Source organism: Nesoenas mayeri, assembly GCF_963082525.1.
Source record: "Nesoenas mayeri genome assembly, chromosome: 1".
Classification (NCBI taxonomy): domain Eukaryota; kingdom Metazoa; phylum Chordata; class Aves; order Columbiformes; family Columbidae; genus Nesoenas; species Nesoenas mayeri.
The window spans coordinates 160,742,357-160,759,290 of record NC_137541.1 but is presented as its reverse complement, the minus strand read 5'-3'; the positions used below and the strand labels follow the sequence as shown (position 1 = coordinate 160,759,290).

Genomic DNA, 16,934 nt, shown 5'->3' with positions numbered 1-16,934 from the left:
ATGCTAGCAAGATTTTTGCTCCATGATCAAACAGAAGTTTAAAATTCAAAGTGTTCAAGATGCTTATCATTATTGTCATTTCTATGCCTTCCTGAAAATGTTAAGAGAAACTTCTTGCCATTCAAGCACCACCCACCCAAGAAGCACTTTTAGCAAAGTTGCCAGCTCTGTGCTGAATGAGTATCTTGCTATTTTCGCTGAAGTGAGACCCTTGCCGAACTCTGCCTGTTGGGGCCCACTTAATTTCAAATACTTGGAGCACTGCACAGAAACCAGACGCAGAAGGACACGAAAACTACATTGGCAAATGATCTGTCAAGTGACCCATGAAGAAAATCGAGATTGAGTTGCCCTTTGAAATAAACCTATTTGAATTTTATTATCTCTAGAGCACCTTGTGTCTCTAATCTTGTGAAAGGTTAGTATTCCATCCATCAGAGCAAGATTAGAGCTCTAGTTGATGCCTGTGCTTGATGATAACTGAATGCAGTGGTTGGGGCTGGAGGAAGGAGATTCATTACCATCAGCACTTCAAAGAAAGATTGGGTAAACAGACGCTCAGGGAAGCAGGTTCGCAATATAGACCACATATATTCCAGGTCAAGATAGCAGAAATCAAAGAAGCAGAATGTCAGTGAAGATTTAAACCTTTTAACAATAATCCAAGCAAAACAATGTTACCTTATTCCCATCCTTTTCTTTCATGTCGCATATTAGGAGACCCAAATGGCTGGTGCCTGCTAGGCTGAAATGCTAATCACTTCCCCAGTATATCTATCAAGAAAAAGCTAAGACTAAAAGAATACATGACAAAATAATAACAGGACTCATGACCAGGTTAATGTCCACCAGATATGCATAGAAAGAAACAAAGACTGCAGATTCTATGATGTTGAAATATAATGCTGTGGTTTTATTAATTCAGAATTTCTCCCTCTCCTACCTCAGGTAAAAAAAATTTCTCAAGTGTTATGTCTGTTTAAAGCTTACCTGACATTTTGAAAAAAGCTTTAGTGAGCAGGCATCATTTTTCCATGTCCTTGTTTGCCTGAACTTTCTAAATTTTATATTATGCTCTGAATTATAGATAAGATTAAGTTAATAACAGTGGTGACCTTACTTCTCATTATAAAAACAAAAATATGATGGTCTTCATTGCTCTGTGGCAATGTCAGCTCCAGTGTTATGCATTGCTTCAAGAATATAGGAGTAATCCAAAGGATTAAAATGTGATTTTTTTTCTAATCCTTTAGTTCTTCCTGGTGGGTCTAGATTTGTGCCTCTGGCTTTTCTATCCATCCAGAGAAGACCATGTATTTATGATCTCACATTTGGCTTCCAAGGATAACAAGAGGCCGTTCAGACTTGATGCCAATGTATCAACCAGTAGCAAAATAACATGAGGCTGAATTTTTATTTGCTGTCAAACTTCATAACATCACAAAGGAAAAAAAAGTAGAGAGTAGGTCTGAGATTTTCCAAAGACAAAGGTAGAAATGGCTGTATGCAAAGCAGGAACCTGTTTAGTTCCTAGGTAGTACTCAAAGTATAGTCACAAAATGTAAAAAAAAAAAAAAAAAAAGCAAAAAAAAAAAGCCAAAATCAATTTAAATTTGTAATAGATTATACTGATGCTCAGAGTATAAGAAATCATTACTTTGAACTAAATCAAGTTAAATCAGAGCCTACGACACAATGTACAAACTTTGATGGGTCCTCAGAATAAGTAAAGTTGTTTAGAAGAGGCCAATTTTAAAGCAAAAAACAAGTAGTAAAAACAACAACAAAATCAGGGTATTTATAGTGTTACAAAATATTTCTGTACAACTCTTGATTCCAGAGACAAAAGCTGCTGGTTTTGTGTAATCAACAAAAGAGATTTTTCATTACCTTCTACAGTTACATTTCCAGCTACTTAACTAGTTTTTCCTGTATTGAGGGATTAACACTATAAACTATACATGGGTGTGTGACACTAATTAAGGCATTGAATGATTAAATACTTATTTAATATGGCACCTATTATGATTATTGTGATATGAAACACAAAAATGTCAATTGAAATCTTTTATACATAAACATATGGACAAGTCTGAGTGAACATGTGGAACATGTCACTAATAAAGTAGTGTTTCTTCAGTGAAAGTGAAGAATATTTTCTAGATAATGGGTTGAATGAGCAGTATAATTTAATGCTGAACCCTAATATAAAAGTCATCTATTGGAAACACATTTCTTATTATATCATTTGTAAATGTGGAAGCACTTTTAGGATGTACTTACTAAGTTTCTTATTATGGAAAAGGAACAGTGTAATTAGTGTCACCTACTACACAACATACTGAACTTTTCCATTTTTCAGAAGTCATCACTGCTTTAGTGTGAATTTGAGAGTCTTCTCACAATTATTTGGGTCCTTTCTCCAGGAAGCATGTTGTCTCAATTTAAAACCAGAAGGTGTGTTCTTTCTTGTTTCCTTCCTATTTTTTCTAGATGTACTGAGATATCTGCCTCTTATTGCTTTATATGGCTGAATGTGTCTCTCAAAGGGCTAAGTATATTTATATTTGGAAAACATAAATAAAGAAGTTATTGGATAAAAAAGTTTGCAATAATCTCTTACAACAAGTATTCATTTTACTTCCCTACCTTGCCAGGCTGCTAAAAACTTCAGTCTTTCAGATAATGCGCTAGTGGAACCCCTAAAATCTCCTTTTCAAGCAATAATATGCATATTCATATGTGTGATAAATACTAGCACTGATCTAGCAACATCATTACAAAGAGACAGGCTCCTGCAGGTATGAAGGGGAGACCCTATTTTAGAGCCCAAGCTGGACTTATGACCTAAAGCCTTCTTTCTGTCCCCATAGAGAACATCAAGGCAGAGCTGGAGCAAGGCTTCACACTGAGGTTCCTCAGTCGCCTATCTGGAGTGAAGCCATGTGTAACGTGGACTGCAGGTTCTCCTGCACTTGACAATATAGGTTTTGAAACCCTTAGTCTGCCTATGTGTACACATGAGATGTTTTTAGCAGTGTTGAGAGACTGTATCTGAGCAAGCTCTGGAAAAATGAAGTTTAACTCTCTTATCACTTTCTCTCTTCTATTCAGCTGCCATTTCCTTGTTTTTCTATTGTCTCTCTCACTGTTTTTCTCCTCTGTGGCTTTTGCTTTCCTATTTCACCTGTACTGCCTTGTTTGCACTTGTTTAGTTGAATGTTTCTGCAGTAGTATAGCGTAGGAAAACAAATATAAGGCCTCCAGTCAGCATGGGTCACCCTGGACCATTCACCACCTGCTGCTCAGTAGAACTGATCAATTTAGAGTTTGCTTCTCAAACCCCATCTCAGAGGTCTGTCACTCTCAGCTGGCAAGAGTTGCATGAGAAGAACGGTTAGTGGGAGTTTCAGCTCAAATGTGACACAGAGTTAATGTTATGGCCAAAAAAGATGGAGAAATACCAAAATATTACAAAAGGAAATAATGTCTAGTGCTTATACTAGGCATTGAATTAAAAGACTTAGCCAGCTAAAGTGACCCAGAATCTCCAAACTACTAGGCTCAGGAGGAAGCATTGGACACCAATGAGGAAAACACGGCCTATGCCTAAATTGCCCCATCAACTGTCAGATAAAAAAACCCATGCAATAATAGGAATTGAATCCATCTGAGAGAGGGACAAAAATTGTAGAGTAGAGAGACAACTGGGTCTCAAGATTGCAGATAAGATGGAAGAAGCGGTAAATGGCAGAAGTCCAGTGACTTCTGCTCAAAAAAACCCCACAAACAGACAAACAAAAAACCCATGCAAGAATCCAAAACCAGGTTCTAGATCTCCTAAATCCTACTGAACCACACCACTTCATTTCATTGCAGGACCATAGGAAGGAGTCAAAGCTATTGTTTGTTTGTTTACAGAGTCAACAGCTTGTGGGTTTATTAAAATATTCTCATCAACATGTTCCATAGATTCATCAATGAATCAGCAGACCATCACAGGAGTGAAAAATTTTGGTATCACTACATGACATATCCATTTAGAAGGAACATAATTTGCAATGCAACACCTAATAAATGGGAACAATTCCCCAAATTTGTCCTAGGAGTTTTAAGGCCGCTCCTGTGTAGTTTAATCAAAGAGAAAGTATATTATACTGTTTGAAATCTAATGGAGCCCTAAATATATACCAGTCTTGCAAAGATAGTTTTTCAGTTCATTGTACCATATCTTATATCTAAGTTTCCTTCTGAATGGAAAACTTTCCCAGTAGACACACTCTTGGAGAAAAAGGTCTCTGCTGAGAAGGCAGGTCAGATAAAAATCAATCATGCAGCATCTTGATCCAGAAAACTGGTGCCTGCAGATGAAGATTCGTGTTGACTTTAAAGCTATTCAAATATAAACTTTGGTTTTTAATCTCTGATCTTTGAAACATACAGGTAGGAAAGTTTATTGATTTCACAAAGCACCATGGGGGACCTAAGGTCTTTCCACCAGCACATGAATGCAGATCCAGGATCTGAAAGACTGTATTCTTCAAAAGTAAGAGATCTTTTCCTACATTCGTAGCTTCTATGAAGCCAACTATATTACCCTTAACCTTAATCCTTAAACTTGTATTTATGTGTTGCCTTGTTTTAAGTCACTGGTTGCCCAGATCTCATCTCTAGGACCTTTGTTTCTCCTTAACTTTCCCACCATTGCTTTAGAAATAATAATAATAAAAAAAATCATTCCTCTAACAAATGGAGAACATTTAAGCTGTCTTCCTGACATTTAAGTTAACTTAGTTTGGTGTCACAAAAGAAAAACGAAAGTTTGCACTTCAGTGAAGTTTGACCATGCAGCTCCATTTACAAGCAAGAAATTAAATTATACCCCTGTATTATTACAGTAACAAATAGTACTGCATGCAGTGTCCAAATAGGCAAGAAATAACTGGGAAATCAGCCTGGATTTAATGCTGCCTTAGTGGTGCGTGGGGTTCCTTTGAGTATGGACGTAGGAAAATTGAATAAGCCTAAAAATAAGTAAATGACCTTGGAAGTAGTTTTATCTTTTTTTGTTAGGTCTGTTAAACTGTAACAGAAGTTATTTAGCTGCATTCAAAGGTGTCTGGAAAAACCATCAACATGACTTCATTACCTCTTAAACTGCAGACTTATATACAAAATTGGTTTTACGTAATAATAATTTCAATAGGAAGTCAAAATTCAAACTGCTTTTACAGCAGGCTTCTGCCAGTTAGCTCAAATAGAAGTCTTTTTAGTTATTGCAGTATTATCTGTCTCATGTCTCACATCTTAGAGGTTTTTTGCAATAGACCGATTTCTTTATAAGTACTAAAATGAGCTTGTTTCAAAGAGAGAGAAAGGTGAAATGAGATAGAAAGGAAAACTGCAGGGGATTTATGGCAGTTACATTATATAAATACAACTGTGCAAATATTTCTTATCTCTCTGTACTTGTGTGATGTGAAAATAGCTGCAGTTCTAATTTTAAAGATTTTGTGATGTGTCCAGTCTGAGTTTTTTGATGCCCATTCTTCCACACTGGGATTCAGGAACTATGCATCCTATTGGGTATTTGCTGAATTGATGTGACCCAGTAGATACTCCTTGAAGTTGAACAGGGCCTAAGATCCAGTTTTCAGACTCCTTAAATAACAACTATTCACAGTAGTCTCTTTTGTATAAAATGAGAGGAAGAAAACAAAAAAAAGGACACTATTCTAAAAGAGAAGAAGCAGCCCTCCTCAGTTCCATATGTGCCTAAATCCAGGTTGAGATTTCTGCCCCCAAAGCCCAGTTCCAAAGTATTGCTCCTGTCAGGTTGTGGTTAACCACCACATTGTAAAGAAAAGACAGTTAAGATTTCAGTGTTTTGCTCTGGCCAACCAGAGCCTCCTTCCAGACGAATGACTCCTGCCCTTAGTCAAGTCAAGCTGTCTACTCTGAGAACAGGCATGGAGACGTGCCGTGACTTCAGTGCCCCGTTCCTTCTCAGCACAACACCTGATCCCTGAACAGTGCAGGACTCTGTCTAATGATAGCAAATACCACCCCTGGTTTGGGACCTGCTTGTCAAAAAATGTCGACGTCTTTTTGTTTGTTTGTTTGTTTGTTTGTTTTGCTTGGTTTGTTTGTTTGTTTTTGTTTATTTGTTTTGTGTTTTTTGTTTTGGTTTGGTTTGTTTTGGTTTTTTGTCCTTCAGACAGAATATAGAAATTATTCTGGCTTAAATTGGTTTTATCTGGCTCGTAGCAAGAAAATTTGTTGTTAATTTTCCCCTATATCTGCTGGTCCACCTTACACTTCCATGTATTAAAAGACAACAAATTTTTAATATATTTAAAAGATTGTTGTAGATTATAAGCCTGGCAAAGAATGTTCATACAAAACGTTAGATGGTAAATCCCCTTAACTATTGAACTGGATATTTAATAGCCTCTAGTGGTGTATAGGGAAAAACTGAACAGTCTTTATATTTTAAAACAATTGTTGCACTGAGTCCCATAGTTTATATATGGTTAATATCATTTTCATGAAAGCTTTAAATGCTTTTCAGAAGAAACTGTGGTTATATTAATTTTTCATGAGGCTTTATGCATTTTATGAACATATGATGTAAAATTAATCATTCTGAAATTCACAGATATCCATGAGATACTACATGTTTCTCTGTGGTCATGGATATTCATGGCAGTACTACTGCTCTAAGTGTTTAAATGTTCATTCATAAATATTCTAGAATGTCGCCTTCTGATGCCATGTAACATTTTGCTTACATTTTATGAGTACTTCACTTTGACATTTTCCACTAGATAATGAAAGTAGAACCTTCAGGGACAGTTATTAGTGTATATATAAATTATATGTAAAGCTATCTCATTACTTTGTTTTTATTCCTAGCATTTTCTTTCTTGGTTATTGCTAGAAGTTCAATGGATTCCTTGAGGAGAACTTGGGGAATTTCAGGTTTCATATTTATAATCAAGGATACATCACCATTATAAAGTATTATACCAGATGCAACAGACTATGAATTGAGATTTTAGAGGACAGTAAAGATATCAAAAAGTATGTCTTCATATCTAATTTAATGGTTCTCATGTGCAAGTGATATGTTTCACCTAGTTGCAGAATTATCTATGTAGAACCAATGGCAGGATCAAGTCTCCCTTTTAGACATAATCAAGTGTTAGTAAATGACCTTTAGCAGTGAAGAAACACTAAGTTTATCATTTAAAGGTTGCACCTGCATTCCCTGAAGTTGTTGATAATGTTCTCATTGATTTCAGTGTTGCAGAATAAAGTCTTATAGACCTTTATCAATGTATGCAATCAGCTTTGAGTAGATTATAGATCCTTTAACTCCATATTAATGTTCACTTCCACAATAACTTCTTTGTATATCGGCATTAAATAATGCCTTAAATTCTTCATCAGATTATATTCGCATTGTGGTAATGGCATTTGCTGTATAAGTATCAGCCTAGCTTTTTTTCCATTTGCCTTCACCTGATCATACCCGTCCAACCCAGCCCATTACAGATTTGTTTATGTTTCCTCCCCATGCTCCTGTCCCTTGTTTTAGTGCAGGACAGTGCTGTTTGCATTGTCTCCATGCTCCACGCTGGGGAGCAGTTAAGGATGGAGCCTCAGTGGCCTCCCCTTCCCCTGGGCCTCCTTCCTTCCCTCTAACAGCCTGATCCATAAGGGGGAAGAAGTCACGGACTCTGGACAGGAGGTGAGGAAGAAGATTGCAGTGAATTACCTTCTATTATCAAGTTTTGCGGTAGCCTGAGAAACTGAGAGGTTAAAGAGGGAAGCGACCCTCATCTTTACTCACAACCTTTGAGACTGCACTGGTTTCTAAAAAATTCAGTAGCATGCAGAATATTTCATAATGTCATGTTATTTACAGGTATAGGACGTTATAGAAATGTATGTATATCTTTCAACAGCTAAATCATTTTACCCATAGGTGATTTCACCCAAGACATAAGTAGAAGATGTAAATCACCTATTCTGAAATTTGTGGTTATAGGACACAATTAATTACAGAATTATCTGACTTACATTTCTTACCTATAAATGCTATCTGTGTATATTCAAAATGAATTTAAAAAGGAAAGCAATTTTCAACAGACCTCATCACATTGAAGATTTGTTGTTCATAATGGGAGCTGAAGTTCATTTCTCAGTTGTGACTGTTGAGTGTTTCCAAAGGTCAAAGCTATAAGGGAATTTTAAAATTAGTTATTCAGGTCTGCTAAAAAGTAATACCGAGGCACTAGTAGCCTTATGCATATGATTTGTTCACTCTTGAATATAAATATAAATGGAATGTCAAATATATGGAAAAAAAATCGCTGTAAGTATTCTCTTTACAGCATTTTTTTCTCAATGAGGAAGTTAATTTGAATTCTTTTTGTTTTATAAGGTTAGTTATTGTTAGAAGAAAATTTCTGGAAACCTAAAAAAACCCCTCAAACAAAACAAAACAAAAAACCCAAACAAACAAAACCACAAGCTGGAAAATAAAAAAGCATAGAAACTACAGGTTAATTTCACTTGAATTTCCTTGACATAAATCACAACTTTCACTAATTAGAACCATGTCGAATATATTTAAAAAAATAAAAAGAAAAAAAGGCCTTTGCAAGAAGGTAGGAATCACCAAGATATTCTTTTTTTTTTTTTTATGGATGACTTCATGAATGAAGAAATGAAGAAATAAAGACAATAATGGGGCAGCAGGAAAACAAAACAAAACAAAACAAAGCAAAACACAAGGCTGCCATTGATCTACATCATAAGTGCATTTGTACCTAAAGAACCCCTGAAGAACCTTTCTGTCCCAAAGAGTATTCAGCTTACTTGAATTCTAACACCCTTCTTGCCATCAGCCTCATCAGGACATTCAAAGATATGAAATGAAGTTATATACCTAAAGTCCACATAGGGTGTAGATGCATGCACATCTTCACAGTAACTGATAGATCACTAGAATTTGTATGTCTAAATTCGCAGAGCTCTTTGAAAATCAATCCCCACAAGCAGGAGAACAAGGCTATAACGAGGAACTGCCCGTATGTTTTGGGTGGTGTTAGTCAATGACGGATGGAATCAGTATGCCACCCTGAGCAATGTTTTCCATAAAGGCTGAAGTAAAATCAGACCTACATCCCTGTCCAGAACATCTGAAGACCTCTGTGAAGCTCTGCTGTTTTTATCTTGTGTAGCAGTGAGGCTGCATGTCCAGTGTATCAGATACACCATGGCACAGCATTCAGACCTCAAGTTCTGCTAAAATGGAAATCTGAGCAGAATATATGGTAATTAAATGAAATTTCCTTTTGGTTTCTTGTGTCTTAAGTTCATGCATATATTTTTGGTTTGCGAATTACACAACAAACTGTTTCTGGTTTTGCATCTTCTCCTACAGTCAGATGTTGGTTTTGCTTAGATTACAGATGGAAAAGAAAATACAAGGGAATTTATCAGGCTCAAAGTGATCATAGAACATCAGTTCCAATGTAATATAACTTCATTTATCTAATAATTTCCTCTAGGTGGTTGTGATTATGTTTTGTTGAATGCAGTTATTACATCACGTCATGTTGCAGTATTATCTCCAATCCTGATCCACTGCCTTATGGTGACATCTAGTCATCACTCTGGAATTAGGCTAGCTCCCAGGTTGAATGCATTATCACACTAGATTACCTGTGTTAAATAGAGTGGTGAAGTCAGCTTTAAGTTGACATAGTAGTGTGAGAGCTAACAAGACCGTATTTTTTATATGAGAGCAGTATCTACTGTTCAATAAGGGATTCTAACAATGCATTGCGTTCTTTCACTTTATAACTGAGTTCATAGAATCGTAGAATCGTTTGGGTTGGAATGAACCTTCAAATGTCATCTAGTCCACCCCCCTGCAATGAGCAGGGACATCTCCAACTATCAATTGATCATAGACAAAAGGTTTAATAAAAGTTCAGACTTCATTTGCAGAGACTGTTACTATTAGTCTTGCATCCTAAATTTATAAATAATGTTTAAAATAAAAACTAGCTTGAGTGTTATCCATTGACTGGAAACCCACCATTTAAGCCTATGTAGAGCATGTAATGATTTGAAATCACAATCTTCTCTCCCCCTTTTCGGTAGCTCAGTGTGCCTTAGACCTTATCCTTTTCAACTATCTCATAACCAGAACTGAACGAGCTTCCTGAGACTGTCTGGCTAATAAATGAAAGCTGTATAAAAACGTACTTGCAACATAAGACATATCCAGGACATATTCTGTCATATAAATGAATCACCACTTAAAATTAGGAAAAATTATTTCCAGCATTAACACTGCTCATGACAGCCTATTTTGGCAGCAGAGAATTTCACAAGATATATATTTTAAAACACAGCACAGATCTGTCTTATATAGGTTCTCCTCTCCCACTGTAGTATTTGAGTGCCTTCCAGAAGCACATTAAGCAATATGACTAATGTCTGTCTCATCTTCGTTCTTTTACTTTGAGCTGAAATATTACATTATTTTTCAAAAGCTACCTGCAAGTTGATGAAATATCATCTTTGCAATGAACATAGAATCTTTAAATTACTGTAAAGAGTATGGAAAAAAAGCAAGTACAGTTTCTCCTGATGTAACTAGAAAAGTGCCTAGCTATGCCAGGACACAGTTTCTGTCCATAAGGATCACAAAGCAGACAACTTTCTTGATGTATGAAAGATTTGTAGACTGAAAAAGCAAGTAATCCTTCGCACCAGCATTCATTTTGCTGGACAGCAGCTGACTGAGAATTTTTCTAATTAGCACAACAGGGGAGATCTGTTTCTCTCTAAAACTCGAAAGGTATCCAATTTTGTGGTTGCTGCTTTATTATCCTGATCCTGTATAGGGTTACTATTGAAGATAACTCTCTTAAACTGTCTTTTATATCAAAGTGTACAGAAGATCAACAGTCTAACTTCTTAATCGCATAATAATTTACTCTGTGCAATAGCTTTCAAAGACTAGAGACCTATGAGAAGACTGAAAATTAAATAAATGTATTGCTATTTAGAGGACATTAGTTTTCCTACACAATGCATATGTATGGTGTCACATTTGGTCCAGCATGAAATTTAAGCTTGTGGAGTTACTGATACTGTTTGTACCGCACAGTATAAATAAAGATTGTGACCAGCATGGGCCACACTGTGCTAGATGTCTACCCTTCCCTGAAAAGTTTGGTTGGCTTCCAACAAACTGACTGTGAGATTGCTACATAATACTCCCACACAAAGAAATAATAGGCTAACAATCTCAGACAGGAGGAGCTAACTTGATTATCCTTTGCTGTGACTAAATTATGCAATGGTATGATCTTTTAAGATAAATATTGAGATGTCCAGTATCACTGTGAACTGGGAGGAGATAGCATGCGAATTGCGATAAGCCACCCCCAGCATATGGAACTCTATAGGAGAGAAGTCAAGGGGCCTGGATTCACTGCTTTCATGATGGTCTTTCCCAGTTGTCATTCAATTGCACTTGTCTGAAAGCTTGGCTTCAACATTAAAACAAATTTTAATTTGAGCCTCAGGTTCTCAGCCATCTTTTTGCCTTCCAGATTGTGTGACTAGAGAGCTAGATGTGTTCAGCAGTACAGCCAGCATGCATTATTTCTTAGAAGAATAAATGCTAAATGTATATAATATATTTAATGATAATAAGGATGATTCAGACATCAAGGATAGCACCAGGTCAGGTAAAATACAGCTTTGTTTTGCTTTTCTCTAAAACAGTTTTGTTAGAATTACTGGAAAAACAACAGAGAATACTGTATGTCATGGATCTGTGGACCTCAAGTTATTCTATTTGGCAACAAAAATTAACAACTCTTTCTTTTTGGTTGTGGGTTTTGCAGTTTTGGTGGGTGTTCTATTTTGGTTTGGTTTGGTTTCCTACTTTTCCCTCCATAAACTATTTGGCAAAGGCATATTCTTTTCCAGATGGAATTTATTTCACATGAAGAGCTGTGGTTTTAATGACAGTTTAGACATTGATATATTTATTAGAATATATTTTCCATTTAATAAGTGCTTTGATGTAGTGAACATGTTCTCAGTGTTCTGTGTATACATTTTCATTATAACACCTTTGCAATTATCTGGGAGATCAAAGACTGCAGCTCTGCATGATTTCTGTCAAAATGAAGAAGGTCTTTTCTTACTGAGTCCCTGTAGACTGGTCTACAGTGTTCAGTGGATTCTGTTTTCAGCTAATTACAGTTGCAAATCTTCAAATTTAGTGTAGATTTTTTCTTATACAGTCTTATACAGTGCACTGCAGTGGTTCTGCATTTTTATGAGTCACTGTAGTCACAGCAGGGCCCTATGTTAAAAGGATATTCACAGTATAGCATTAGCCAAGACTGTAAGAAGTCAGCACATCCCTGCAGTCAGCACACGTAGATGTGTATACTGGCAATGACCACATATTTAGCATCTGGTATCCCAGACTTGGCTGCGTGGTGACTCCTGCATCAGCGCAACTCATTTAATCACAGCAAATAGACTTGTTTTGCCAAAGGCATTGCCATCTCTGCCTCACTGTCGGCAATGCCCCACTTACAGGCCATGACAGTCATTGAACTCTTTTCCAAAAGAAGTTTAAGAAGGTTGACAAGCGGATCCTGTAGGAAGGTGGGATCTTGTAAAAAAAAGAAGCAGCTATGCCTGCTTTTATCAGATGTGCTGTACATGCTCAGTGAATTTCTTGGGAAAATCTAAGCATAATACGGCAATAACATACTAGGACAAACTTTGCTAATGGTAACATGGGAATGCAATCAGAAAACCCTTGGTGCCTTACTAATATATCCATTAACACCTGCTTGTTTTCCCTGCAGAATTTTTCCGAGAACTTCTGGAGAATGCAGAAAGATCCTTAAACGACATGTTTGTCCGGACATATGGCATGCTGTACATGCAAAACTCTGAGGTGTTCCAGGACCTCTTCACAGAGCTGAAGCGGTATTACACAGGAGGCAATGTGAACTTGGAGGAAATGCTGAATGATTTCTGGGCTCGGCTGTTGGAACGGATGTTCCAGCTTATAAACCCCCAGTACCATTTCACAGAGGACTACCTGGAGTGTGTAAGCAAGTACACAGACCAGCTGAAGCCGTTTGGAGATGTACCAAGGAAGCTGAAGGTTCAAGTGACTCGAGCGTTCATTGCTGCACGGACCTTTGTTCAGGGACTGACAGTGGGCAGAGAGGTTGCAAACAGAGTATCCAAGGTAACTTAAAATCAGGGGGTTTTAAGCTTGAATTTGTTTAAAATTTACTAGAATATTGAAATCTGATTGTGCACTCTTTTATTTTTTTTATACGGGTGTAGCGGGGGGTGCTTCGTTGTTTGGGTTTTATGTCTACTGAGATACCTAAGTTTATAAATAGGGGCAACAGTTTACTTCTTTCTGAAGATGTTGAGGCAATACTGACTGGAAAGCATTTCTCTTTGCTTAGGACTCAATGAAATACCAATATACATCAATGTTATAGCATGGTAGGGATTGTGATTAGTAATTCAAAACTGGCTATATATATAAAGGATGGTGATTATGATAAGAATTTAAATGTTTCAAGCAAATTTTTGTTGCTATTCATGAGGGCAGTACAGCCATCACAGCATTTGTTCATCATGCAACTGGGTGATGGATTTTATTAGAAATGTCTAATCATGTTTTTCATGAGAAAACAGATGAATAGTGACACCTCTGGAACTTGAGCTTTCCCAAAGGATGGTTTGACTCACATTTATTTTAGTTTTAATTATTTATCTATGCAAATATTTATGACAATTATAATCCTTGAGGGATTCACATAATTAAAGTGATGTAATGAAAAAACAAACCAAAAACAAAAACAAAAAAACAACTACACACACACAAAAATAATTGACAGGACTGTCTCACATACTTCATTTAAATCACAGCCAGAGGGTGAGGTAAAGGTAGAGCCAAGATATTGTACAGTAGACTGCAATTCAAGAGCTCAACAAGATGAGGTTTCTAAACTTCTCTTATCCTGTGTGATGCGATATTTTGCAATTACAAATTCAGAAGCCATGAAGACAGAGAGGTAGTCATCAAGTAAGAGCTTGATTTTATGCTTAGGAAACTGCATGGGAGGAAAGGGTAATTTTGCATATAAAAGTCAGTGAATGAAATACATGATCCTTGTTACTCAGCTAGAACCAAGGTTTCTTCCTCCCAAGTGCCTTCCTGGGCTACAGGGTTGCCTTCCCTTTTTCTCTGGCACTGTCAATTTTTGCAGTTCTTTCTGAACAGTGGCAGGACATTGGCATGAAATCCATGCCCACATAGTCTGGCTGGGGGCAGATACGGCTGTTTAGCCTCCGAGTGTGCAGAATGCAGATATGTGCAGCCCCAAATTTCATCTGAACAGCAGTGATGTCCCCATGGGTCAGCTTTCAAGTGAAGGTGTTGAACTCTGACATCACTGTTGTCAGTAGGCATTAGGTCCTGCTGCATTGACAGGATCAGACTGTAGAGAGTAAGCAATGTCATTTATGTAACAGATGTGTAAATTGTGAATCCCAAACAGATTAAGGTACAAATTGTCTGCCAAGGTATCACATGTATGTACAGAATGTGCAGGTGTTTCCTGTTTCACATACCCAGGAAATGTTTACATCTTGCTTGCTGGGTTTTGGGCACAAAAGCCCTTTCAAGAATAGGGCTTATCACAAGATCACTAAATGATCCTATGATCCTATAATGAGAACTACTAGCTCTGCAATCATGAAGTGAACCTTTTTGTAGTGTCACTTGAAGATGATGACAATGGCTCAATAATGCTTTTTTTTTATTATCTTTTAACACAAAAGCAACACTTTAAAATCTTTAAAAGTGCTTGGCGGTTGATACAAGGTATAGTACAGATTCCTTGTTTTATATATACATAGTGATACTCTATTAGATTACATCTAGCATACTGTGTTAAGTTTTGGGGTCCTCCTATGCAAGGAAGACATTGACAAACTGAAACAAGTTTAGTAGAGGCCACCGACACAATCAGGCCTGGATTACTTGTTCTGTGAGGAGTGGCTGTGGGACTGGAGCTCATTCAGCCTGGAGAAGAGGTGACTTCAGGGGCACCTCAGCAGCAGCACCTGGTGCCTGTAGGGAGGTCATCAAAGAGTTGCATCAAAGCTCTTCACAGTGGGGCATGGTGGGATATGATGGGCATGAGTTGAAACAAGGGCCAGTTCAGACTGAATAAAAAGAGAAGCTTCACCATGAGGATGATCAAGCAATGGAGCAGTCGCCCAGAGAGCCTGTGTAGGCTCCATCAATCATTTTTATGGCCTCCTCTGGACCTGCTCCAACAGGTCCATGTCCCTCTTATGCTGGGGACCCCAGAGCTGGACACAGAACTCCAAGTGTGGTCTCACCAGCACAGAATAGAGGGGAAGAATCACTTCCCTTGACCTACTGGCCACAATTCTTTAGGATCATTATCCTATGATCCAATTAAAAGATTATTGAAATGAATATTTTTACTTAAATGTAGAATTTACTTCGATTGCCAGACTGACTTTGGTATTAATATTCTCAGTGGCTATGTTCATACCCACAGCAAATAGTAAACAATTGCTGGTTTTAGGGACTTTGTGTCTCATGCAGCCCAGTGAGACAGATGGGAAGAACCCCAAGTGACATCAAATGTTCAAGGTTAATAAAAAACCTGTGGAAAGGCTGTGATTACTCTGAGATCCAAGCTTTTGTGATCATATCATAACTGTGCATTTTTATGCTGGTCTATCAGTTGTAGAAAATGACAAATCCTTTTCTTTAAACTTTGTTTTAAAAGACTGCATGCATTCCTTAGAGTTAGCACATAACTTTGCAACCAGAAAAAGAGTCAGGTAAATATTTTTTCTCGCTGCTTTGGAATTCATCCAGATTCAGCACGGATTTCATTTTAATTGTACTCTAATGTTGAGAGATTCTGTGATAAGAATGCCACATGTGGGTAAGTCAAGGGAAATGGGAAAAAAAGAAAATTAAAAGAACTGTTGCAGGTCTTTTACAGAATCCTTTGTCCATTGTCTGCACTGGCTGAGAACAAGGAAGGGTTCTCTTAACTGTAGCATCACAAGCTAAAAAGATACTTTACTATTTTTGGACCCATTATCTCACTGAACTGCCATTGTCAAAGGCTGTTCACAGAGAAAAAAGTTGAGCCTACACCTTATATACCATGAGAAAGAGATTGATTAATAGGAAAATTGGTGACAGCATCTCCTTTTGGGGCCTTTAATTTACTTGCTCAGCCTCATCTGGCCCATTTCTGTAACTGAGTTGGTGGGTCACACACTCAGGAAGGAGGATTTGCTCCCTATCTCATGTCAGGGACACAGGCTTTCTGAAGAGTTTTCTTCAGAGAGGGTGTAATGTTGGTACTGACTGAAAATGATGCAGTAGGCCTTTCTGCTTGTTACCAATTGGTGGAGGGAAAAAAAAAAAAAAAAAAAAAGTTATTCTTTCAGTTTGCCCCATAGAAATATAGCATATTCAAATATCAATGTTTTAAAATGCATTTTGTTTTTCTCAACATTTTCCTGGAGAACAAAGGACAAAAAAAACGCCAAACCTTCCTGACTAACTGTAATTTAGTATTTCATGTTAAACTGAAGAAACTACTAAAAATATTTCTGAAGTTGCTGCCAGCTGTGATTTCCAATAATGTGATAGAAAAGACGTGTGCATATTTTTCACGTTCATCTTTTACTCTGTCTGGGCTCTGGGTACTTTACAAGTAAATAATGCTAAGTTATTCTCTCTAGCTCTAAACAAAACATTCTCAGTGATCACAATAGCCTCTTTGATC

The 16,934-nt window shown here is 37.2% G+C and overlaps 1 protein-coding gene across 1 annotated transcript in view; it reads left to right on the top strand.

The window, feature by feature from the left end:
- Window positions 1-16,934, top strand: part of GPC6 (glypican 6) — a gene marked incomplete at its 3' end in the record, with an annotated part of 768,346 nt that overhangs the window by 406,346 nt on the left and 345,066 nt on the right. Inside the window, exon 3 of the mRNA XM_080347732.1 lies at window positions 12,924-13,315. Coding sequence (XP_080203858.1) covers window positions 12,924-13,315 — 392 coding nt within the window. The remainder of the gene's footprint in view (window positions 1-12,923; window positions 13,316-16,934) is intronic.